Source organism: Terrapene carolina, unplaced genomic scaffold (assembly GCF_002925995.2).
Source record: "Terrapene carolina triunguis isolate 2854851 unplaced genomic scaffold, T_m_triunguis-2.0 Scaffold68, whole genome shotgun sequence".
NCBI lineage: Eukaryota > Metazoa > Chordata > Testudines > Emydidae > Terrapene > Terrapene triunguis.
This window is the reverse complement of record NW_020664419.1, coordinates 30527512-30554119: the sequence shown is the minus strand read 5'-3', so window position 1 is coordinate 30554119 and position 26608 is coordinate 30527512. Positions and strand designations below refer to the sequence as shown.

The 26608-nt window shown below is 40.8% G+C and overlaps 1 protein-coding gene across 4 annotated transcripts in view; it reads left to right on the top strand.

Moving 5' to 3' along the window:
- BRD1 (bromodomain containing 1) overlaps positions 1 to 21755 on the top strand; it is a 109916-nt gene extending 88161 nt beyond the window's left edge. For 3 of the 4 annotated variants that reach the window (XM_026648698.2, XM_026648696.2, XM_026648700.2), the window contains 5 exons: positions 2969 to 3104; positions 4573 to 4700; positions 13423 to 13532; positions 15079 to 15233; positions 19874 to 21755. In XM_026648698.2, the coding sequence (XP_026504483.1) occupies positions 2969 to 3104; positions 4573 to 4700; positions 13423 to 13532; positions 15079 to 15233; positions 19874 to 20057 (713 nt within the window). In that variant the 3' untranslated portion in view covers positions 20058 to 21755. Of the gene's footprint in view, positions 1 to 2968; positions 3105 to 4572; positions 4701 to 13422; positions 13533 to 15078; positions 15234 to 19558 lie in introns of all 4 variants that reach the window. The other variant, XM_026648697.2, reaches the window with a different exon arrangement.
- The last annotated feature ends 4853 nt before the right edge of the window (positions 21756 to 26608 follow it).

Here is a 26608-nt window from a genome sequence, read left to right as displayed (position 1 = left end):
CTAGATGTAATGTTAATAATATTGTGCTGGTGAAGTAAACAACAATGAAACCCACTCAAATTCTTTATCCTAGGAAGGCCCTGCAGATGAAAATGTACAGTTCCAACTACAGGTGGCACAGATACCATGTAGGCCGGACTTATTTAAGCCACATTATACAGTAGCATGTTATGCTACCGTAACCTTGCAAGGGTGCTTATACAGATTTCCTCTTGCTTTCCTGTTCATTAGGAACTCAGCCCTATATCTGATAAATTAAGTTGTGGAAACAGCTCTGATTTACATCCTGACCCCACAGCCCTAGGATGGATCTGTGAGCCAACATCTGTTAACTTCTTTAGTAGCTTAATCATTGTGTAATTTATATTTCTGGTTTGTGGCCACAATGCAAAACAAACAAATGGGCAAAACTTTATTTAAGACTAGGTCTGTCTACCTGCTGACAGATATCCTACAATGAAAGGATAACCTGCGGAAACCTGTTATTAGTCATTCTCAGTAAGGCTTCATATCCTTTGTCTAAAACATTTCATATAGGCATCCTCTTAAATCACTTTTGCTTTGAAGGAATTTTTAGCAACATTAAGGCTAATCTCCTGGAACTACCTGCACTGACTGGCTGAGAATAAACATGATAAAAATGAGCATGATAAAGCGTTGATTAATATTTACAAATTAGGGCTTAATGACACTGATAAAATAATTACTTTATTCTCCTCTTCCTCCTCCTTATAGCATGTACATAGTTTTGTACTGAGGAACATTTAAAAAATGTATATTTAATGACTTGGACAGATCCAGTGGAGAATTGTAAAAGACACTAGAAGTTTCTGAATGGGAAGAGTGATAGAAAAGTGAAAAATGAAAAAGTAATCTCTTCTTGTCATTTTTAATTTGTTCATCTTTTAAATATAAAGGTAGCAGGCTATAACAGTCTGTTTTTAAAGCATTGAATTGGTGCATTTTTTTTTTTTTTTTTTTTTTACATTTTCTACACAAATCTAAATACTTTGATACATAAAGGTTTCAAGAATTATGCTGAGAAGAGCTTCTGTGTGAAAACACCATAGGATAGAGTTGGATAGTATCAAATAAAATAGGGCGCTAATACAAAAAGATCTGATTAGTCAGTGACTTTGGGAAGGCTTGGAAAGTGGCATTTCTAGTTAGTAGTGAAATGAATTAGAATATGGTAAAGTTACAACTAACTCTACATGTGATCAGCCTTTGTCTTTACTACCGTGCAGTATGTAATAAGGGGTTTTTTTGTACTTACTACTTTTTATAATTTTCCTGTCAATTTTGTTGCACTTTTCCAAAATACAGAAGAATCTCCTAATGCAAATTAGAAAATTTAAATAAGACAGAGGACTTGAGAAACTTCTTTAGGAACTTCTGCCTATGAAATGAGGGTTCTGATATCCTTTATAGCATGTAGAATGGCTGTTTTTTACAGTTTCGATTTAAAAGTGCAAAATGTCACAACTTTGCACATGTGATTTAAATAAAAAATTGAATGTACATCATCTTGTATGTCAAGAAAATAAGTGTGTTCTCAGAAGTCCTACTTAAGAATAAAATTAGATAATTCTAGAGGATCTCAAGACCCATAGCAGCTAGCTGGACACTGGTTCCTTTAGCTCACTGGTCCCCAAACTTTTTAGAACATGCGTCCCCCCACCCTTACCCCTGTCCATGACACCACCCCCCCCAGAGCTGGGCACAGGAGCGGGGGCACAGCTCTGGGAAGGGAGCCCACAGACAGGGGGAAGGGAGCCGAGGCTGGGGCCACAGCTAGGGGCGGGAGCAGAGCCTCAGCCTGGGGCTGGGAGCGGGAGGGGAGCATCAGCCGGGATCCTCCCTTCCTGCCCCCTATGGGGGCTGGTCTCGGCCCCAGCTGCGCCTCCCTGAACTTCCCTAGGTGGGCACGTCCCACAGTTTGGGGACCTCTGTTTTAGCTTAATTTGCTCCATTTCTGTTGAAGTTCTTCCTGAGTCTGCTTTGAGTCACATCTGTTTAAAATATAGAGTTTTTAAAAATGTTTTTCTCATAAGATCCTATACAGATACACACTTTATTTAAGTAAAGAATGCTGTTTAAACACAGACAAATGAAGAGTCTTAAGAAATACAGACTGGATGAATAAGCAAATAGATGCAAGATTTATGGTGGCCCAGTTATAAAATTCTCAGATTGGTAGCTTGAGCATTCTATGTGTTTTCTACTACATTGTCCTCATCAGAACCCTGAAACAAACTATGGTGAAAAGATAGCAGACAACAACTGAATTTACATTATTAATTTTGATACGGAAGTAGATGAAATATTCTCTTAATAGTCTTAAGTCTGGATTCTCGTTGAAATATATTATTCTGAATAGGTTTTCAGGACCTGATTATAGTGGAAAGACTCCCATTGACTCAGTGGACATTGGATAGGACCCTTAATTAATCACCGCTACTGGTTACTTTGAGCATTGAAGGGCTATTTTCAGTACTTCTTGTCTTGCAATTTACAGGTTTTTAAGTACATTAAAGTTTTATAGAGAGTTTTCTGTTGATTTGCAGACTCTTACAAAACGTTTTTTTGTTTTTGTTTTTTAAACACTTTTTGTTCCTTGGTTCTACCCATGCACTCAAGATTAACTATCCAATGCAGTACTTACTGAAGTATAACATATGGGGAATATTTTTTGATGTGCCATTGTGCACATCTTGTAATATAATCTTCATCTTTTTCCTGTTACCTGAAATTAACTTCCTGTTTCTTAACATCTGGACTACACAAATTTTGCCTGATCTTTCATTTTTGAAAATGAAACATTTCATTTTTTCTTTTACTCACATCACATCACAGTCACTTAACAGATGTGGACCAAAAATTATATAAAAACATGTATTTAGACTTGTATAAAAACAAAATGCAATTTAAAATTCTGTGTAATGTATACCTCTCGTTTATATTATAGGCCTATCAAATGGTTTTGGAGATGGAAGTAAAGAGAGAGAGTTAGATGATGCTCCAGGAAGAAAAGTTGAACCCCGTCGCCGCTGTGCATCCGAATCTAGCATATCCTCCAGTAACAGCCTTTTATGTAATTCAAGGTAAAAATGTGACTTTTTTTTTTGCCCTTTTAAAAAAAATTTTTAGTTTAAATAAAGAACTATAATCATGCACCAGCAGACTAAAAAGTATGCCCTAAACTGGAGCAACAACACAAACATGTCTGGTTTAAAAAAAAAACAAAAAGTTTAAATTCTCATTTTTAGGTTTCAAAATTAACACAACATTGAGGTTCACATCTTTTGAAATAATTATTTGAGGCTTTCTGCAAAATCAGAAAGCCAGCACTGCCTCAGTTTACACTAAGTTCATGTTTTGTAGGTTATCATCACAACCATTAGGGCTAGAAACTTTTTTTTTTTTTTTCTATTAATGAAGGCGTAAATTCTGAAGCCCAATTTTATAGCAGGGGGTGAATTACATAGCAAATTCCATGGCCATCGAACCAGGGAGTAATTCATGCAGTGATCATAGTTCTTAATTGCATTTCTTGAAATGGTTGTCCATATGCATCCACTCTCATTTCTCACTTTCCCTCCGTTTTTGGAATCTTTTGTTAGTGGTTCCTGAACTAGAGAAATGAAATGAAAGGGCAATTGGGCTGCACCCGCATTTGTGCATTTATGTCCCAGAGCAAGACAAGGGTGCGTGAACGTGGGGCTTCATTTGAGTCTTGAAAGCTTGCTTGAAAGTTCCAAGCTTGCTCACCAGTGGTGCATATCTCCCATGAATGTGACTTGTTATGGCAGTCATCTGGAAGAACCAGAATTGCTTTAATAAGTAACCATTTTTCTGCTGTGTACTCTTAAATTCGCCATCAATGTTGGACTGCTTAAGAGGATAGCTTTAACATGTTCATGCCCCAAAATTTGATTTGCATAGCATAAGGAAATTTCATATTGCATTCCTTGAGGATGAGTGATACATTGTGAATGCAGTTCAAAATAATTTCTGGTCAAATTGCTAAAATCTTTAAAGTAAAAATGCAGGAGTGTGCAAAATTTATCCATGGGAAAACATCTATAGTTCTGATGTTTCTGAACATCACTTTCTGGGAGCATGAAGGAGAAGGAATTCTTATTATCTAGTTAAATTTTCTTTCGTTTATCAATACAAGTTGAATCAATCAATTTGTACGTGTTGTCTGCCTATACTGAAAGAAAACACTTGATGTGGTTTTAATCAGGCTGCAACTTTATTATTAGATGTTGAGGACTACCCGGCAGATAAAAGCATACAGTACAGGTAACTCCATGATCACTCAATATGTACCCCGAAGGCTTCTGCCAGCCTCCTTCCATCCAGGTCCCCCAGCCAACCCATTGCTGGGAACTTACCATCCCCACTTAAGGTGGGTGTGGTCATTCTGTGAAATGCAGTAGAATTTACTACTCACCTTTAGGTAACTGTAGTGACATATGAGTACTATATCTTAAATTCGAAACATTTTGATGGAGGGGAGTGAGCATTATAGTTTTCCAGTAACATTTAATATTTATATCTCTGCAGTTTTAGCTTGCCAAAGTGTGGTAAAGGCAAACCAGCGCTTATACGAAGACATACCTTGGAAGACCGAAGTGAGTTGATATCATGCATTGAAAATGGAAACTACGCAAAAGCAGCAAGAATTGCAGCTGGTAACTATAATAATTGTATTCTTAAAGTACACTGTTATAAGTGTGTGTTTTGCCAAGCTACTTAGGGCCAGATTCTGACATCCTTATTTGCATTATATAGTATCTTACTCAACAAGTAACCTGCTGATTTCACTGGCACTGTTCCTAAAGTCAGGGTGTAAGAATCTGACCCATAGAAACTTACTAATTTTGTTTTGGAATATTTAACTTTTAAATGTGTTTTTAAAAGAAACTAGGAGTAACAGCTGATCAAATTTGGTCTTGCTTTATTCATGCAGGTAGTCTCTTTGAAGTAAATAAGGCTACTCAAGTAATGCAAGCAGAATTTGGTTCCAAATCTTATCTACAATTGTATTCCGTCATCAGGCATATTAAATATTCAGTGCATAATTAAAGAATTAATGTCTTCATCTGTCTCTCTTTGATGTGCTTATTTTTATATAAACTTGTGTTATGGTGAAAACCACATAAATAAGGGAAGTGAAAGGACAGAATTGTAACACAAGCTCTAAGTAATGTTCCATTACTTTAATTATTTGATTGGAGTGCTTATTGGCATTTGCTATACTTGATGGCAGAGGGTATTTCACACGTATTAGAGCTCTACAGATTTATATATTCAACAGATTCATGCAGAATAAAATAACTCAGTAGTCTGAGGAAATAATAGGTCTGGTGATGACATAAACATCTAACAGGTATAATAGGTTGTGAAAAATGGATGGATAATTTTTTATTCATCAGTTTCCTTATTTTTCATGTTATTACATGGCTTATCCTTTCCTTCCCATCTCTTCCTCCCTCAACCCCATAGCTTCTCTACTTCAACAGCTACTAGCGGGCAGTTTTACATTTAGTTTTTTCATTTTGAGTTGTTTTTCACTTGCCCTCCTCCCTTCACACCCAGCTCTTAGTTGTGTGTTGCTTGCTCCTCCTCCTCCTCCTGTCTCTGTTCTAATGTGCTGGTGAGCTGTGCTGAAATAACTCTGAGGCAAATGCCGTTTAATAGAGCCAGAGGAAATACTGAATTGGTATTTATTGCTGCATTTTCTCTGACATGAGGTGATTTCAGCATCCTTTACCAATCAATGTCTTTGGTGCCTTATGGAAGCTAGATAGAGTGGGAGATGTAGTGAAATGTCCTGTTTCCATCCAATGAACTACAACAAAAGTTAACTCTGAGGCCATGGTTTGACTACCCACTGTATGCTACAGTTCAATACAAAACATGTTAAAACATAATTTTCATTATTTAAGACCGAGGGTTTCAAAAGTGACCAGTGATTTTGTGGTGTCTCAATTTTTGGTCCAAAACTGTGATGCCTTCCTGGTCCTGATTTTTCAGAAGGTTTGTGCTCAGCTTTTTCTGAAAATGGGACACCTTTAAGGCATCTCAAGTTGGGCATCCAGTGTCACTTGTGAAAATGCTGACCTAAATGCACAAAATAGAAACAATGGCTCCCACAGAAACCTTAATGGAGGCAAAGTGCATTCACTCTATTTTTTTTAATAGCTTATGCTGTTTTAACAGCTTCAGAACTACCTAGAGAACGTAGTACATGGAGTAAAATGAACCTGAAGTGCTACCTCAAAACCCCCAGTACAGTATTTTGAAATGCTGAAATTGTAGTGGAATGTCTTTTTACATTGATCTATATGTTTAATCGTAATAAAAAGTAATGTATTTCTGTGTACGCATACAACACACACACACATATGATGGAAGTAGATAATGGACCCAATTAAAGTACATTCTCATTCTAGAGATTTTACCAAGTCTAGTAGTATCCCTCACCTTGAGTAAAGGGAATACCTTTGAAACCTTTACTCTTTCTAAAATCAAAATAAACTTTAAGTGTACCCTCTGCTTGAATGTAGAATTCCAGTGCACTCTATTTATAAGAATCACTGATGTAAGAATCAACTGCATACAGTGATCAAAACCACTGGGACAAAAATCATCCTATACTAACCTATACTCCACTTATAAGAATCAGTGGCTTATAAGAATCAAATAATCTGCAATGGGTGTGATTCTTATAAAAGGAGTGCACTGTATATATATATTATGGAAGGCACTAATCATGGCTCTGTAGTTAAGGTTGTGTTGAGTTTTGCACATTTATTTATATATTACGCACAAACTATGCTAAGAGAACATTATTAAGTTGCCAAGTAAAGTTAGGAAATGCCAGAATTAAGACCACTTGTGCAACCTTAATTTGACCCCTTGTGTCTGCGGTCTTTAATGACATGTTCACTTACTATTTTTTTCACAGAACTCCTGCCTCATTCAATGGACAGGACAGATAGCACTCAATTAATGAGCGGCTATTTTTTCCTCATTATTCAGTGTGTGGCCTCATGCCTTATTCACAGCAGCATATTCAAACCCTGCTCTGAAGACAGAATTTCTCATTTCCTCAAGGGCTTTTCTGTGTCACTCATCACAGTACTATGAGTTCTTCACAAGCATTGAATAAATATATTTTCACCAGACCCCTCTGAGGTGAGAGGATGGTGTCATCCACATTTTATAGATGGGAAGCTGAGGAACAGAAAGATTAAGGGCAAGTATCCACTAATTTTGAGTGCCCAATTTGAGATGATTAGGTATGATTTTTCATAGTACTTAGCATTATTTAGCACTTCATATGCTGAAAGCACTGCTCTTACTTCAGTTGCAGCTGAGAGTGCTCATTACTTCTGCAAATCAGGCCCCAAGGTATCAGGTTAGGCACCCAGAAAATGAAAAGTTGGGTTTAAGTGACTTGCGCAGCATCACATAGGAACTGCAGAGGCAAGGATGGAATTCCATTCTCTAGGGAAGCATTTGACTGTCTTAACCATCCTTTCTCTTCTTTGTAGTCCTCTGCCTCATTCACTAAACACCTTTCCATCTGCAGAAAGAGGGAGACCCTGGCACACATCTGCATAGAGTGCATCAAGTTGTAGCCCCTCTTCCAGGTCGTGTAGAACCTCTTACTGAGGCTCTGGCTGCACTTCTCCCTGCACCTCCTGATCCTGGGACACCTGTCCATGGCCCCACAAAGTTGCAGGACCTCCTCATCAGACTCCTCCTGTTGCTGGCCAAGACACCATACCAGGAGGAGGAAGTTGGACAGGGGAATATTCTATTTCCTTTCCCTTGTTCTGTCACGCCTCCAAGCAGAGTTCCTCTGGGTGTTGTCCACTGACTCTTCAGATGCCTTTGAAGAGCACTGGATGCTGTCAGGTGTGCTCTGCCCAGTGTTCCCTTCCATTACCTGATTTTTGCCCTGTGACTTCCACTCTCATCCCTAGGCCCATTGTTTTCCCGGAACCACAGTAGATGCACCACCTAACTTCTGCAACAAATGAGGCAGAGGTCCTACATGCAACAGCCTCCTTTGCTACACAGACCTGATTCATACCCAGAGCAGATCCATCCCGTGCACTGAATAAGGTGGAAAAAATAGTTTGTGATCATGTTAATTAAAGCCTGTATCATGCATGCACACACAAGGGCTGAATTCAAGTTGCACAGGCAATCTTAATTCTTGGATTTCCAAGCTTTTTCCTGACTTTGCAGTCTTAAAACAATGTTAAGAGAGCATTATTATGTGTGTGTAATGTCCTAGGTTTTTAAAAAGCAAACTGAGAAATTCCATCATGTAGCATCATATTGATATCCACATTGTTCATCAGTAGGATTGGAATCTTAAGATCCATCACCCAGACCGCTGCCACTTGAGCTAACAGAGTAACTGATTGCAACAGTGTGTTGTCTTCCTTTATGTGGACCCACACTAGAGGGGGATGGGACATACTTTGCCAGTGGATTTCATAGTTACTTGGTGACAGCAGAGGAATGGTGAGACTCTGGAATCTTGGGTTCCATTCCAGGCTCTGGAGGGCTGTGTGCTCTAGTGAACACACTCTTTAGCCCATTCTCACAAACTTGACCCCTTCTACTCGATCTCCTCCAGCATCTGCCTGTCCTAGTCCTGTCTCCCTTCCCTACTCATAGTTCCTTTTCCCAGTCCCATTTTCTTTGCCTACCCAGTCCCAGTTTCCACTCCTCTAGCTTTTCATCCCAGTCCCAATCTCCTTGCCCAGCCAATCCCAGTTCCCACTCTCCTATCCCAACTCCTTGCTCAGACAGTCTAATCCCCCCACTTCCTGGCTCCTCATCTGATTTATCTCTCCCTTCTCTCTGTCTCACCACCATCACCACACTGGCTTCCAGTCCTCGTCTCCCTCCCCAAGTTTCTCATCCAGTCTCAGTCTTCCCCAATTGGCTCCTTGTCCTTGCCTTCCAACACCCATCCTCAGATTCCTAGTCCCAGTCCCTCCCCAGCCATTCCTCCCAATTCAGCTTTTTGGCCCTTCTGCATTCGAATCATTCAGCTTCCTCCGCGGTGACTGGGTGCCACAGGGAAGTCACTGAGAGCACGGGCAAGAGTCAGGTCTGCACTAAGAGCTGAGAGAGGTTCAAGCATGCTTAGTGATTACTGTCTCTAAGGAGATTTTAGCTGCTTAAATTAAAGTCTCTACTGAGCATGTGCAAACTGTGGGTTTTTTCCCAGAGGATTGTAACTTGGCTAAATGTGGGTGGATTTTCACTGGGATGGCAAAAGGCACACCAAAGCCACCTCCTGTCAAATTTCAAGTCCTTGCTCCACAGTAATAGAGCTTTTAAAAGAAAAAGTCACTAAGAATTTTTTAACATTAGCAAAACTATGCATTTTTCCCTAGCCTTTGTCTCAGAAATGGCTAAACTGTTTTAGCTGAAACTTTCCAAAAAAATTCAGCCTGAGGAAGATCTGCAGCATGTAGAATTTCAGCCCAGTCGGTTAAAGCGCAGCTGCAGTAAAAAAAACAAAACAAAAAACCCCAAACCTAGCAATGTTAGGAACCATTAGGAAAGGGATCGATAAGAAGACAGAAAATATAATAAATACCTCTATATAAGTCCACATGTTGAATATTGCTTCCGGATCTGGTAGTCCCATCTCAAAAAAGATGTTTTGGAATTGGAAAAGGTACAGAGAAGGGCAACAAAAATGATTAAGGGTATGGAACAGCTTCCGGGTGAGGAGAGATTAAAAAGACTGGGACTTTTCAGCTTGGAAAAAAGACAACTAAGGAGGGATATGATAGAGGTCTATAAAATCTTGACTGTTATAGAGAAAGTGATTAAGGAAATGCTATTTACTCCTTCACGTAACACAAGAACTAGGGGGCACCCAATGAAATTAATAGGCAGCAGGTATAAAACAAAAGGAAGTACTTCTTCACACAACACAGTCAACTGTGGAACTCTTTGCCAGGGGATGTTGTGAAGGACAAAACTATAACAGGGTTAAAAAAGGAAATAGATAAATTCATGGAGGATAGGTCCAACAGTGGCTCTTAGCCGGGATGATTAGGGATGCAACACTGTGTGAGTGTCCCTAGCTTCTTGCCAGAAGCTGGGAGTGGACGGCGGGATGGGAGCACTTGATGATTACCTGTTCTGTTCATTCCCTCTGAAGCACCTGGCATTGGCCACTGTCGGAAGACAGGATCCTGGGCTAGATGGACAATTGGTCTGACCCAGTATGGTTGTTCTTATGTTCTTAAGTTTGGCAAAGTTCTAATGAACTGAAAATAGGGTCTTATAATGGGAAGTGTCGAGCAACCTTAATAATAGGTGGTGCCACCAGCCCTACCTAGAACACGCAAATGGTTTGTGAATATGTAGTATATAATATTTTAAAATTAACCTCCAAATTCATTATTATTGAGTTGGTTTTTAAACTTTACAAAACTTGAATTCCTCATTTAGGACTGTGCAGATACCAAGTTTGAGATACCAGCTTTGATTTATAACTTCAACCATAGCTTCAAACTCTCTATTTTTTTCATTTCATAGGAGTATTTTTATTTAAATCTTTTGATAACAGATTTCAGATTTTTTAGCAATGTAAGGTGCCATGACTACTAGCACAACAGGAATAAATGCAGTTTTTCTTCTAGTCTGGGGTAATCAGAATTTTCTCTTGTGGTAAGAGAAAATTACTGACCGTGCATTTTTATATAGCATCCCAATCACCAAAGTAGGTAAGTGCTTATTAAAGGAAGTATTATCCATGAGACTTCACTGTTGGTCACATGTCCTGAGAATTCTCTTTGAGGGAAACTTGCCACATTCCACATGCATGCAACAAGAGCATAGAGACCTTCTTAGCTTTAAATCATGATTTCCTTTTCTTTTATGTTGACTTTGCAGCTGAGAGAAATGTAAGTTTCTTTACTGTTTTCCTTGTGTTAGCTTATTCTAAATAAAGATCCTGTACTGTTCTTCACATAAGTTTAATAGATGTAGTTCTGTGTAACTTTTAAGTGATATATAAAATATTTCCAGATTTTGTCTAAAAGATACGTTATGTATAAGTATATATTTAAATGTATCTAGCTCCTGTATCTTCATTATTTGGGATCCTAATGAAGCTCAAGATGGAATTAAGAGAACGGAGCAGTAGAGAATGTACCTAAACCAGTTTATCTGTCGATCATGCTGGAAATGACTGTTGACAATTTTGTTAGATTTGAAATCTTGCCAAAACTATTCGCTTGGAATTAGCACAACTCTTTCCATAATATTCTTGGATATTTTCTTTCCTTAACCAAGCTCTTAAAAGGGTAGTTTATGATATCACCAGAACCCTAAGACGTATGTCTATCCTTATTGTTCTCTTGTCACTTATGTATTGAAAAATATTGTATGGTTTTGATAAAGAAAGTGTTATGTTTGTATAAAATTTTCTTAATACTACTTTTTCTCGTTTCTCAAAAAAATCTACAAAAGTTACATGTGAAGAAAATAAATGAGAAGATTTTTTTTCTTTTCCCCCAAGACTGAATGGTTTAGTCTTAAAAAGTAGAATTGTGTCATCAAGAATAAATCTGTATAATGCAATCCTGAATTATAATGAAAGGCCTGAACCAAAGCCCTTTGAAGTCAATGGTGAGACTCCCATTGACTTCAGTGGGCTTTGGATCAGGCCTTTAAAACTGCTGGGAAAACTGTCTTGGGTTCTGCTTTTTTTGCTTATGATTTATTACAGTATGAACATATTTCAGTTGTGTTCTTTGAGCTTTAAAACTTCTGACATCTTTGCCATGACATGGTGATGAGTAGATGGCATGCAGATTTTTAGCAGTAGGGCCAGTGTTTACAAATTTGAGTGCCAAAAGTTAGTTACCCAAATAAGTGGCCTAATTTTTTTGGAAGTACTGAGTGCCCACACCTCTGAAAATGAAGTACAATGGATTTAGATGCCCAAATTTGAAAATTTTGTCCAAGAAAACTATTACAACTTTTCTATGCTAAAAGTATATATTATTCTCTGACTTTCTACAGCATCTCCTGGGTACTTCTAGTATTCAGAAAATAAACCACCATCCTTAGGAATTTTACAACAACCTTCTTGATCTGCACTGGCTGGGAAACATGTTCTTGTTATCGTTTTCACTAGAAGTATTACCCATTTCAAATCTGAAGAATGTATTTTTCCTTCACATGTCAAAAAATTCTTCTATTCAGTATGGCCCTATTACTTGAAAATTGAAAATGACTGTAATTTCTCACAGGTTTTTTTGGTGCTCTTGCCAGAGTTTCATCTGCTACAACAATCAGGGTCTCAACTATCCCTGGAGCTCTGAGCCTCTTAATTTCCTTCTAGTTCTCTGAGCCCCATCCTACTTTCCCACATAAGAGATAAGAGGAATCTTTGTCCCTCGCTCCCCATTCTCTGTTCCCACCTTCATCCCTGTAGATCTTTATAGGCCACATCTTCTCGACTGCCTTATGTCCTGCAGTCAGTTTGTCTTTTCCTTCCTTTCAGTGGTGGTTACCAGGGAGGAGGAGAGGAACTGAGAGAACAGATGGAGGTAGCTTTATTCAGCCTCAGATGCCTACTTTGCTGTCTGCTGTGGAGAAATAAGCACTGAAGCAACTTTATACTGTCCTGTAGCCTGTTCTGGGCTTTGGTGGTAGAGAAAGGAGCTTTGACAGCTGCCCCAGGGAAAGGCAAGATAGAGACAGAAAGGATCAATGGAGGATGAAAAGAGCTGAGGAGAAGAACAGCAGAGAGGATCTACTCCCGAGTTTGCTCTGTTGCTAATCAAAGGCTGCTATGCCATGTAAATGGCAGAACAGTGGTCATAAGTCATCAACTGCCAACCATGCTTCTCATTAAATCCACCCCTGTTGGAACATACCTGAGATTTGAAGATCCAAAGTTGTAAATCACAATAGCCACTAACTTGCTGGGTGACATTGGGCAAGTAATTATGGCCAAGATTTTGAGAAGTAACCAGTGATTTTGGGTGCCCAATTTAAAACAAGTTAAAGAGGTCTGATTATCAGAACGTGCTGAGCACCCACCTTCTGAAAACATGGCCCTTTAAGACAGTGAGGCACCTATAATCTAGTCACCCTTGAAAATCTTGGCCTTTATCCTTCTGCGTTTTAGTTAATCCATCTGTAAAATACTAGCATACCTCACCAAAATGTTGTGGGTCTTATGATTTTAGTGTACTTTGATATCCTTGGATGAAAGATGCTGTGTGGGTGCAGAGTATTAGCAATAATAATTATAGGGGCTGATAAAATGGCCCATAGAGAAGAGATGCAGAGGGGTAACCCAAGCTCTGAATCTTTACACTACTAATGTTTTATTGTGATTTTTCTTAGAAGTTGGACATAGCAGTATGTGGATTTCAACGGATTCTGCAACATCTGTTCTTGAGCCTCTAAAAGTAGTGTGGGCCAAATGCAGTGGATATCCCTCCTATCCAGCACTGGTGAGTGTACAGCATACCACCAGTATTACACTGAAACTTATTTCACTATTTCCAAACTCTGTACATAAATGGACCCATAAGATCTAATGCAGAGTTGAGCAAAAGTGAATTTTCACTTTACCTTACTTATAGTATTTTCCATGAAACTTCCTTATACAGAGTTTGTACAATAGCAGACAATGACATCGTGGGCTGATAGTGAGCCACCATAAATGCATCCTATAGGATTCAGAATACCTGTCTTGTAAGCAAAATAGACCAGCGTGTTTTGTACAAGAGAATGTTTCATTGTATATAAGAAGGCAAATTAGAATAAACATCAGGCTGAGTTTTTATCAGTACAGGAACTGTGTGCTGTCGTCTGCTGCAAAACAAGTGTAAGAAAGTACTATTTCTGTAGCTCTTTTGGCTTATACAAAAAAAAACCCCCAGGATCTGCCAGAACTGGTATAGGCTCAATTGAAACATGCAAAATTATGGAGCAGATAGGGGAAACTTTTCAGTCACATTCACATTGCTTTGAGAATAACAGTTAATTCCATTAAATTAACAACTTTAGATGGATAATACACAGAGAAAATACTATTTCTTGCAATGAATAGTCAGCCTCTGGTGTTCAGTATTATGAGAAATTGTTCCAATACTGTGGCTAGACTTTTAAAGTAGGGTAGATAATCTTATGGCTGTTAATAGTAGGTACATGCTAGAAAATGGTAACTAACTCTCCTGATTCCTTGTGTTTGCTGAGCACCTCCAGGGGCTAGGAAGGAATTTCTCCCTCAACCTCCATGTTCAGCATTGCAGAATTAACTAGTTGCATATTGGGTGGATTTTTGCCTTCCTCTGAAGCATCAACCATTGATCATTAAATAAAGGCAGAGTACTAGACTTGAAGACAGATAGGCTGATCGGGCATCATAAACCAATAGCCAAGGTTTTCAAGTGCAGCTACTGATTTTTGAGCCAACTTTGCCTCAGTTTTAGGGTGCCCAATCTGAGACATCTTTAAAGTGGCCTAATTTTCAGAAATTGTCAAATCACCCACATTCTGAAAATCAGAGCTCCTTTTAGGTGTCTCAGTTGGACACCAAAACTTGATACATGAAATATCACTAGTTGCTTTTAAAAATCTTGGCCTATGTTTCTAAACTTATTTGTGAATTTGTCAATTGTATTTTAGTGTTCTGAATTTGTGATCTCTAAGGGCTTTTCTACGTGCAGCATGGCACCAGTTAAGATATGATTTTAAACTGGTTTAATTAAACGAGGTTTAAAATGCATTGTGGACACTCTCTTATTTTGCTTTAAACCAGGTTTATTTCAGTTTAACTTAAACTGTTTAGGAACAGATTTAAGCTAAACCAAAATAAGATTGTTTAATTAAATCAATACAAGTTTGTGTAGACAAGGCCTAAGTTTATACACATTGTCTGTTTGATTTGTATAGTATTTTCCCATTAAATACATTCATAATAAAGAAACCTTTAACTATTAGTGAACACAGATTTAAAAAAATTAGGAATTGTTCTTTTTTTCCATTTTGTAGATTATTGACCCTAAGATGCCTCGTGTTGCCGGTCATCACAATGGTGTTACAATACCAGTGCCACCTCTAGATGTATTGAAAATTGGAGAACAAATGCAGACCAAATCTGATGAGAGGCTTTTCTTAGTTTTGTTTTTTGACAATAAAAGAAGTTGGTATGTATAGTAAGAATCAAATATAAGAAACATATAGTTTAATGCACTGTTTTCTAATCCAAAGTAATAAGCCATATAGTTTTAAAAGAAAGTTGAAACACCATTCTCTCCCCATATATAAACTGTAATGTGTATTTAACGTTTAGCGTTTCTGAATATGATGTTGGAACCAGACATCTTGCTAAAAGACACTTATTTACTGCCAATTTGGAAGAACAACATGACTATAAACTAGATATTATCCTTCCTTAGTACAGGTTTGGTATCAGAACAATCATTGTTTTGATATTGGCACATTAAAATTCTTCCTTTGATTGCAAAACCTGTTTAGAGGATGATAAAGTCTTCTTTTCTGTGTATATCTATCTCTTCATCTGAAATATCTAACTTTCTTTGAGTGACAGTCCTTACTGTTTTCCACTGAGGGTTACGTGCATGCACCCAGAGCTTTTCAAAGTAGTATTGGTTGGTGGTCCAGTCAGGCGCCCTTGTATTCCCTCGTAGTTTTGCCTGAGGCGATAAAGGTCAGGGTGGACCGGCCATGTCTCCAGTTCCTTCTCACTACTGCATGATCCAAGTTGTAGCTTCCGCTGACCTGTCATTCTTAGTGACAGATTTTCAATTTTTTTATACAAAACATGTTATTATTTTTGTTCATAGTTAGGATTTTATTGTTTTTTGTTGTACTTTGGTAATTTCCATCAGTTTTTATAATTGAGGACTTGGGATGCTTTTTCCTGCCAAACATTCCCAACCCCCGTGTCTGGGTACTGGATTATGCTAAAGATGCCAGGATTCCAAGTCTGTGCTTCCTGCCCTCACTCCTTTTCCATCAGTAGTGAACACCAATGCTGTTTGTACTGGTTGGGGGAAGCCCACAGTGCCTCCAGATAAAGTATCTGCCTCTTTCCTTGCCCATACATGGGAAGGCCAAGCTCTCCTCCTCAAGAAGCACCTCATGGAGGTAGCCATGGTCCCCAAGTTGGATCCTGGCTGGGGAATCTCCCTTACATCGGCAGAGCCCTCCCCCAACTGCAGAGCCTCCTTCCAGATACGCTGGTACCAGTGCTACTGACCCTGTGATTTGTCGGTCCAGAGACAGATGCCTTTACCCGTTCCGATCCCATCAATAGACCAGATACCATTGACTCCAGGGAGAAGCGGAAGCGCTCCGGGCCCTCACAAACTGCTCGCCCTGGAAAGATCGAGGTCTATGCATGTTCAGGTGCACTCACCTGTGCAAAGGGCTCCATCTCCTGCGTTACATCTACCTCTTGCTGGCCATGCCTCTCTAACGCATTCCATTCTAGTGGCTCCATCAGCACCGCCATTCATGCAAAAGTCCAACTCATCTGAATCCAAGAACCCGGAAGTTCAGCACAGTCCACCACTTCCACAGAAACATGACTGCCAGAGGGTTCCAACGGCTCTGTGACAGTTTCCTCCTTTGCCTTACCCAAGAAGCTGATATCCGGCTCCTTGAGCACAAGTATAACAACAGCAGTATCAACCGGATTGGTCATTTTAGAGCTCATGGCCCCAGTATTTGCATTTGAAGCAGTCTCAGCTTGGGAGAACTCCCGTTTCACCAACCCATCCTTCATCCGGTAGACATTCGGAAATGGGGTTAGATGATGCTCCAATCAGCCCGGCTCTGATGGTACCAGCAGATCCAGAGAGATTCCCTTCTGTATCATCGACATCTTCCTGCCCATCAGATGACTATCATCATTTTCAAGAACTACTATGTAGAATAGAATGCTCTCGATATCCCATTGGAAGAGGTGCAGGACAGTCAGCGCTTGCTACTAGGCATTTTGCATGCATCAGCACCAGAACAATGATGCCATTCTTCAGCTGGCATGCACCGGGTGGCATACCCCAGCCACTTGTGCACTGACTCAAGGGGGCCGAAAAAAAGATATGTCCCCCAAAAGGTTCAGAAATTTTATTTTCACACCCTCCACCTAACTCCTTGGTAATACAGGCTGCGTTGTAGCGGACGAAACAACAACACCCACAGTCCACTCTGGCAGACAGGGAAGGGAAGAGACAGGACTGCATGGGTCAAAAGGTCCTCTTCTCCTCAGCTGGATTACAATTGTGGATCTCTAACTGCTTGGCACTGATGGCCAAGTATGACTTTATAAACTATGGCCGGATGGAGAAATTTGCAGATAAGCTACCTCAGCAGGATAGTAGTCGATTCCAAACAATTTTACAGGAAGTCAAGTTGGTCACCAGGGCCATACTTCAGGCTGCAGTTGGTTCAGTGGACACATCCTCGTCTGTATTGGCAACTGGAATTGTCATGAGAAGGGAATCCTGGTTACACTCCTCAGGTTTCCCTAGAGAGATGCAGAACACAATCGACGACCTTCGCTTTGACAAATCACACCTCTTCAACCAGAGGTGGTTCCTTACACTCACTAACAGACTCTAGAGCAGGGGTAGGCAACCTTTCAGAAGTGGTGTGCCGAGTCTTCATTTATTCACTTTAATTTAAGGTTTCGCGTGCTGGTAATACATTTTAACGTTTTTTTAGAAGATGTCTCTCTCTAAGTCTATATTATATAACTAAACTATTCTTGTATGTAAAGTAAACAAGGTTTTCAAAATGTTTAAGAAGCTTCATTTAAAATTAAATTAAAATGCTGATCTTACGCCGCCAGCCTGCTCAGCCCGCTGGGTGTGGGAGGGGGGTTCAGGGCAGAGGGCTGGGTGTTGGGGGGGGGACTCGAGGTCAGGGCAGAGGGCTGGGGTGTGTGGGAGTGCAGGGCAGAAGGCTGGGTGTGGGGGGGTTCAGGGCAGAGGGCTGGGTGTTGGGTGGGGACTCAAGGTCAGGGCAGAGGGCTGGGGTGTGTGTGGAGGTGCAGGGCATAAGGCTGGGTGTGTGGGGGGGTTCAGGGCAGAGGACTGGGTGTTGGGGGGGACTCGAGGTCAGGGCAGAGGGCTGGGGTGTGTGGACGTGCAGGGCACAAGGCTGGGTGTGGGAGGGGTTCAGGGCAGAGGGATGGGGCTGTGGAGGTGCAGGGCAGAGGGATGGGTGTGTGTTGAGGTGCGGGGGTTCAGGGCAGAGGGGTGGGGGGTGCAGGGCAGAAGGCTGGGGTGCTCCCAGCCCCCTGCCCTGAGCGGCTCATGGCAGGGGACTGGGAGGGATATGCCCTGTTCCACCCCCTTCCCCCAGGCCCGTCCCTACCTCTCTCTGCCTTCTCTATGGAGCAGCGAGCATGCTGCACTCGGCTCTGCTCCTCTGGGAGGAGGAGGGGCCGGAATGCACCACGTTGTGGGAAGCAACTGGGGAGGGGGGAAGCTTGGCTGCCGCAGGACCAAGCTTCTGCCTCCTGCCCCCGCAGAGGAGAGCGGTGGGCAGGGGAGCTGAGTGGGGCTGGGGGCCGGGACCCCCTCCCCCTCCACCGCTTTCCCCTGTGGGGGCAGAAGGCAGAAGCTTGATCCTGCGGCAGCCAAGCTTCCCCCCTCCCCCGTTTCTTCCCACAGCGTGGTGCTTTCCTGCCCTTCCGCCGCCTCCTCTCACCGGGCAGGCAGTGTGCCACTCAAAATCGGCTCGCGTGCCGTAGGTTGCCGACCCCTGCTCTAGAGCCACCTTACGATCCTTGGGCATATATACACCAGCACCAAAGAGAAAATTGTATCGCCCACCATGAGCCCAATGCTATTAAACTCCTCACTTTACCACCAACGGGCCTACAAACCTCGGAAGCGCCCTAAGTTCACAGAGCCCATCTGCAAGTTCTGGCAGCACAGACCTCTGCACAACACACTCAGTTAACATGAAAACAGTATTTCTGAGTGCGCCTGGAGAGCTATCAGCCACTCCGTACAGCAATGTTTCCATCCTCCATGCCTTTTGGGGATCATCTCAAATTCATTCTACCAGCTTGGAGAGCTGGAACAACAGACAAGTGGGTCTTGGACGTCATTCGACGCGGCTCCACCATAGAGTTTATGACAACGCCTCTTTTAAAAAACACCTGGTTCTAGTCATTACTACCTAACGTCAAAGAGTGAGCTGCACAATCTCTACCCTGTGCACTGAATTGGTGGTATTAAAATGTTGTAGCGTAAATGCAGAATGCGGGACTGAGCAGTAGTTCATTGACTATGGAACTCCCTATTGGAGATCAAAACTAACACACGTTAGAATGTGGTGTAACCAAATTTTTGCAAAAATCTTTGTGCAGTGATGGAAATTGAAGAATGAATAATTTTTTAAAAAATTCTACAGGTAAAAACAGCTGAATCTAGTAGTGACTGAAAACAATCCATTACTATCTAATCTAAGCCTGAGTTGTTTTAATACCTAGATATGATGTTGCCTCAGACTGACTCCTATTAAAGTCAGTATTTGCCATCAATTACAATCCTATGGTGCCTGTTGGATTTGTAAGTCTTGTTTATTCAAGAGGCTGATGCTACTTGTGTCTTAAAACCCACGTTAAAAACACAAGTGTCCTATCTTTGGTAAGAATTTTGCTATTGGATTTTTTTTTTTAAAGAGATGAATTGTTTTGACACACTGCATGAGAAGCATTACGTAAGAGCTAGTTTAGTCCTATGTAAGGACAATCCTGTTGATCTATGCTTTATTTAACCTAAGATTTATTTTATCCTATTTATAGGCAGTGGCTTCCAAAATCCAAAATGGTTCCCCTGGGGATTGATGAGACCATAGATAAGTTAAAAATGATGGAAGGTCGAAACTCAAGCATTCGTAAAGCTGTGAGAATTGCTTTTGATCGTGCTATGACTCATCTAAGTAGAGTCCATGGAGAACCAGTTAGCGACTTCAGTGATATTGACTAACAAAGGTGCTACCAAGGCAAGAAACACACCACACATAGACTTGAACTTTATTAATAAACCTCATTGTCTAAAAGAATGTATTGACAATACAACTCCTTAATCATTGATTCAGTGGCTGAGTTCTGCAAACTTCAAACAGTTGAGCAGTTTCTCTAAATCACCATTGCCATATAGATTAATGATTTTATCATCGTGTTGTAGTTTGGAGGATTTTCCACTAAAGCTGTTAAAATGTCTTGTTCATAGTGTTCATAAATTGTACATATATGTATATTCAACACTTAACTTATTCTGATTTTAGAGGTAGCTCTTTAATTCCCTTTTTTAATTTTGATGGGGAGAGAGTAGGTTTTCATTTCCATGTTTTTTACATATTAAAAAAAAAAGTAAAGTACGTAAGCACCATCTTCCAGCTTAAGGTGCTTAGTGAATCTTAAAGCCTAATATCAAAATAACATCAAAGATATGTTTGCCTAAATCATATATTATACAATATGGTGCTGCTTGTATCATTTTTCCTTGATCTGTAGCTTTTGAAAGACTTGTGAATGTTTAATTTTGTGTAAATCATTGCTCTTTGCACAAAGTACCACATATTTAAGATTGATGTAAATTTACAATTACAAATGTGTATTTTAAGAAAGAAAATTACATTATTTTGGAGGGTACTTTGTGAGAAAGGCATCAAGAGTAAAATTATGCTATGTACATCACTTGCAAATCACCAAAAACACTCCATTATTGCCCAAAATAACTTTAAGAGATTTTTTTCCCCGTTTTTTCTTTGTTTTAAACAAACTTGGCTTAAAGCCAGTGAGCACATTTTTTTCGAAACCATCCCATCTATCTACCATAGATTTTATTTTTTTTCATATATGTGCCTCCCTGTTTTATTTATTGTAGAAAATGTATTAATTTGCTTTATAATGAAAAATAAATTTGACAAAGTATATTGATATGCATTTTTATACAGGCACGTGAGAAAACAACTTGCTTTGGGAGAAAAATGTATTGGAAAATGTATAAAATGACTTGATGGCTTGTGTGTAATTTGATTTTTTGTAACCTGTATGCCTTTGTTTCCAATGAGGGGATTTATGTAACTTTTAATTTAGAACACTTTGGTAGCAATAGAAACTTTGGATACATTTTTGTATGGTACATGTGATGTATATAGAATTAGTACTTTATTTTTATTTTTAAGAAGTAAAGCATTATGTATGGGTGAGGGAAAAGAAAGAAGGGTGGGTTTCCAGAACTGCATTTTTTTATATTAAAAAAATAAAGTCAAGATATTGATTGTTGTAGCTACTTTATTCCTACGTTCACTGAAATACTGAATTTGTAACAATGAAAATGGCAAAGTATGTTTGCAATGTGATTTATAATGACTCCATTATTTATAAATGCACTGTGTTGAACTCTCTTTTGCAGTGATATCTTAAATACTGTACCAAGTTATATAATATGCAACACCAAATAATGCATATGAATGCACAAAGTATTTATGCCCAGCTTTTTTTTATAATGGATTAGCGAATACAGCAAAACCAATACTTTTTAAATCTTTTTTTAATTCATTGAATAGCATTCTGCATTGTTAAACCTGCTTGAATCTTTATTTTAAAGGGACAGTAAATTACTTTTTAAATACTTTTTGATGTTTTTATTCTCTATGGTTTGTAATACCCCCTTAGAAACTTGAAATAAAATTTCTTTCTCAACTGATAATTTTGTCCTGCATTTGGCCCCTGTGGAATCTTGGTTTAGTGTCCATTCTCCCAGAGGTAAATTGGATTGTTAAGGAACTGCTACCATGTCATTAACTTAATCCCTTTCTGGCTGTTTCATAAAGAGGGAAAGTGTCATCTTGTGGGGGGGCCACTGCTATCTATTCCAACAAGCCTCTTCTGAAGAGACTAGTGTTTGAGGCTGCATTATCCAAGACCAGTCTTCTATGCTGAACTCTAGTACTTTCAAGGATTCCCTGGTTAAAAAGCAGTTTGGGCTTTGAAAAATTGGTCATGCATTTGCTGACTGCCTTCCCTAGTCATGGCAGAAAATATTGATATCTTACTTTGTGCAGGAATGGAGATGGCCATGCATCCAATTAGGATAATATTTAAAGGTCTATGATATGATACTGATAATGCATCTGAGGTAGAAACCCAAAAGGTAAACTTGATTGTTTGCTTGAGGGTTCTTCCAGTGGGCTGGAGGAGCTGTTGTATGCCCATATTCACCTCTTGGGGAGCAAGCAAAAAAAATGGAGCCCAGTTTGACAAAGACAAGAAAAATTAAAGCCACGCTTAAGTCCTTGAGTCTGCTACTTAACGTTAAATATCTGTCTCATACTAAACTAAGAGTAAGGATCAATTTTTCTGAAAATTCCAGTTGAAATGTTCCCAATACTCTCAAAGATGGCATATCTAATGGTGTGACAATTCTCAGACTCATATCAGTAAGTAGCAAAACCTAATGTTTTTTTGAGGCTTTCTGAAGCATCCGCAGAGAATCTAAGTAAGAGAACCCTAGTGTTCCTCTCACAATCTCCTGGTTCCTAAATAGTTATAAATCACAAAACCCTCACAAAAGTGGTTGGGATTACAAAATGTGGCTTATTGAAAACTACTCCAGATTCCCACATCAAGTATGTTCTTAGTACTAGGAACAAATGAAGTGTGGGAAAAAACAGCTCATCATTGCAAATAATTCCGTTGAGCTTGTACTACTCCAACTGAAAAAACATTTACACCAATGTGTTTGCTTGATTCTAAAAAAAAAAAAAGCTTCCACCCATCATCATCTCAGAAATAAACTACCTAGTCAAGAACTGAAGATTGTGTGTCTGGAAACAATTCCACATCTTCCAGAGGAAGATATATTTATGCATTCTTGGTCTTAGGACACAGAAGAACATTACTACTTATTCAAAGTCTGGCCCTTTGGGCATCCTATTTACTTACAAGACACTTTGGCAACAAAGTGGTGTATTTACATAAAAGGCTAGATGTGACGGGATACCCGGGGTGCATTCTGGGACTGTGGGACCACTGTGCCCCCTGAACTCTCTCCAGCCTGGGCTGTCTCTCAAAATGCCTTGCTAATGACCAGCAGCAAACCCCTCCAGGTGCTATTATCACTCAGCACAACCGCATGTGGAGACCCAACACCTAGCTAGATTGCATGAATGCTCCCAGAGCCACTCATGAATCACATAAAGAAAGGCACCAGCCAGATCCCCCCAGCTCCCAGCCTTGCACCTCAGGAATATACTGTCTTGCACTGCTCAAGACGAGCAGCAGATTTATTAATTGGTTCACCACTTCATCAATAGAAAGTGGACATATATCAACCTTTGCAAAGCCTGAGCAGATTTGCCATCTTCATACAAACTCACTGGTAAAGATAAACAGTAGAACAAATGTATTGACCACAAAAGATAGATTTTAAGTGATAGGCCAAAAGTCAGTGTGTGTTAGCAAAATAAAATATAAGCACGCAGTCTAAACTCTCAACCCTATTAGACTGGACAATCACTAGACTAAGCAGTTTTTCTCGCCCCACTGGATATTGCAGTCCTTAATATGCAGATTTCACCCTTGAAATCTGGGCCAGTCTCCTCCGTTCAAGTCTTCAGAGTGTCCTTGTTGCTTGCAGCATAGGTGGGTGAAGGAGAAAGGCCCAGCATGGGGCCACTGTGTGTGTTTTATACCCTCAGTCCATGTGCTTGGAAAACACAAGGGGTGCATTGCTGAGTCTCCAGGCAAGGTTAAGCAATTCCCCTGCTGTGGCCTCATGCAGGTGAGTCATTGCATTGTAGCTCCCTTGCTGGACAATAGTTGTTGATGAGTTGATTGACACCCCACCTGGATATTGGCTTCTTCCCTTGCTGTTGTCTCTGGGGAGCTAGTATCTGTCTGATTCCCCAACTTACAGCATGCTTTAGTGACCACCATACAACACAATTCTCATAACTTCATATGCATCAATACACATAGACGGATAGAGAAATGACTTTCAGCAGATCATAACCTTTCTCTTGATACTTCACATGGCATGCTTTATATGCAAGATCACTATCATCTATAAATGTGGAATATGGGGGTTACAGGGCGCTTCCCCAAGGTATAGAATGTCTCACTAGATTTTTTGTTTTGTTTTTCTCATGTGGAACAAAGGGAACTTAAACCACCTGGAGATTTCTCTTCAGGAATTCCCCTTGTGTAGGGGGTATAAAGCTGGTGGCATAAGTCTAGCAGCATTGTCTGCTAGCACCTTTCTCTCCCATTCTCTCAGCTGAGCTCCACTGTGCCTGATTGTCCACTGCAGATCTCTGTTCCTCTACTGGTTTAACTTCTGCCACAGCTGGGCCATTGGGGATCAGTGAGCCACAGCTCACTCCTTACAGCTGCCATTCTCCACTACATCTGAATGTAGTTTGGCCATCATGGAAAATGGGAGCCAAAATCCACGTGTACCTTAAAATGGACAGTTGGTCACTATCTTAGTGCTATACTTCCTGGGATTCAGAATAATAGCTTATTCCTACAGACTGCTTCATATACATCAGAGCCCTGCTTGGAGACAACTAAGGAAAGTCTTCTCTTCCTTCCCCTTCAATTGTTCTGTATTCACAGTGATGAGCATGATATATATACACTCAAATAGAAAAATGGTAGTTAGGGCAGGTCCATGACACAATGGCCTGAGCAGGAGGGAGCACGTTGGACCACGTTGTAGATATTGAGTCTGATGCCCTCCATCATGCCTCCCTAAATGGTGTCCCTAGGGAATGCTGGCTTCGACAGTGTCTTCGGACTTAGTGACACAATTCGTTCCTCAAAATTGCGTTGTAAGTCAAAACGTTGTAAGTCAAAACCGTTTTTCCCATAGGAATCAATGTTATGAGGTGGGGATTGGTTCCTGAACCAAGGCTTGATACACTATTTTCACTGCAATAACCCATTTTTTGTACTAAATGAATTATAGATGACTAATGTTGCAACATCAATGTATTTTCGCTTTTGCGAACAGGGGCTGCTAACAGGGAATTTCACAAGGGAGTTTGGGAAGGGAGTGAGGGTCCCTTGCTGGTTCTATCTGTTTTCCTTTTGTTCTCCTTAGAACCTATAAACCAACTACATTCAAAACTTCTTGCTTAAACAACCCTTTCTGCAGACAGGGGAGTTTGACAGAGGGAGGCTTACGATGGTTAGGAAGACCCGCAACACCTGTGCCATCACTGCTTCTGTCTCCTCCACCTGCGCCTGTAGCCAGACAGAGCACCTGAGCATGGATGCTTCTACCCAGATCCTGGTGTGGTTTTGCAGAGACTGTAACTTGCAATTTCCACTTACTGATATCCAGGCTGGGGGGACCATCCAATGTGAAAGGTGCCTGCTGGTGGAATCTCTCAGGCAGCAGGTGGGAGAGCTACAGGAGGAGGTGGCTAGGTTGAGGAGAATCCGAATCCACGAGCAATTCCTGGACAGTGTCCATGTGGAGACAGCTGAGGTAGCTGTCCCAGTACACAGGAGTGCTGATACACCACTGGTGGAGGAGGAGATGGCTCAGGGTGGACACTGGCAGCTGGTTACTTCTGGCAGCAGGCGGTGCTCCACCCTTGCTCTGAACCCTCCCGCCGTGGTAATAGGTAACCATTATGCTCTTCTTGATACAGGAGAGAAGGAATCTCACCCCCTACCGTAAAGGAGGAGAAGCCTCGTACCCCTAAGGCTGGGAGGTCTGCTGCCACCACTGCGAATAGGAAACGTAGGGTAGTGGTGGTCGGAGAGTCTCTGCTGAGGGGGACGGAGGCGCCCATCTGTCGCCCTGACATTTCATCTCGGGAGGTATGCTGCCTGCCGGGGGCCGGTATCCGAAATGTTACGGAGGCATTCTCGAGGATTATCCAGCCCTCTGACTACTACCCCATGCTACTCATCCATGTGGGCACAAATGATACTGCGAGGTGTGACACTGAGCGGATCAAGAGTGACTACAGGGCTCTGGGAGTACGGGTGAAGGAGTCTGGAGCGCAGGTGGTCTCTTTGATTCTTCCTGTCAAAGGTAGGGGCCCGGGCAGAGACAGAGGCATCATGGAGGTGAATGCCTGGCTGCAAAGATGGTGTCGCCAGGAGGGCTTTGGCTTCCTTGACCACGGGATGCTATTCGAGGAACGACTGCTAGGCAGAGATGGCGTTCACCTTTCAAGGAGGGGAAAGACTCTATTTGGACACAGACTGGCTAACCTAGTGAGGAGGGCTTTAAACTAGGTTCGATGGGGACAGGTGAGCAAAGCCCACAGGTAAGTGGGGAACATGGAGACCTGGGAGATGGGTCGGAAACAAGAGGGAGTGTGGGCTATAATGGCAGAGAGAAAGGAGGGTCAGGGCAAAACTGGGAGGCAAGATCGAACCAGTATCTTAGATGCCTATATACAAATGCGAGAAGTATGGGTAATAAGCAGGAAAAACAGGAAGTGCTAATAAATAAATACAGCTATGACATTGTTGGCATCACTGAAACTTGGTGGGATAATACACATG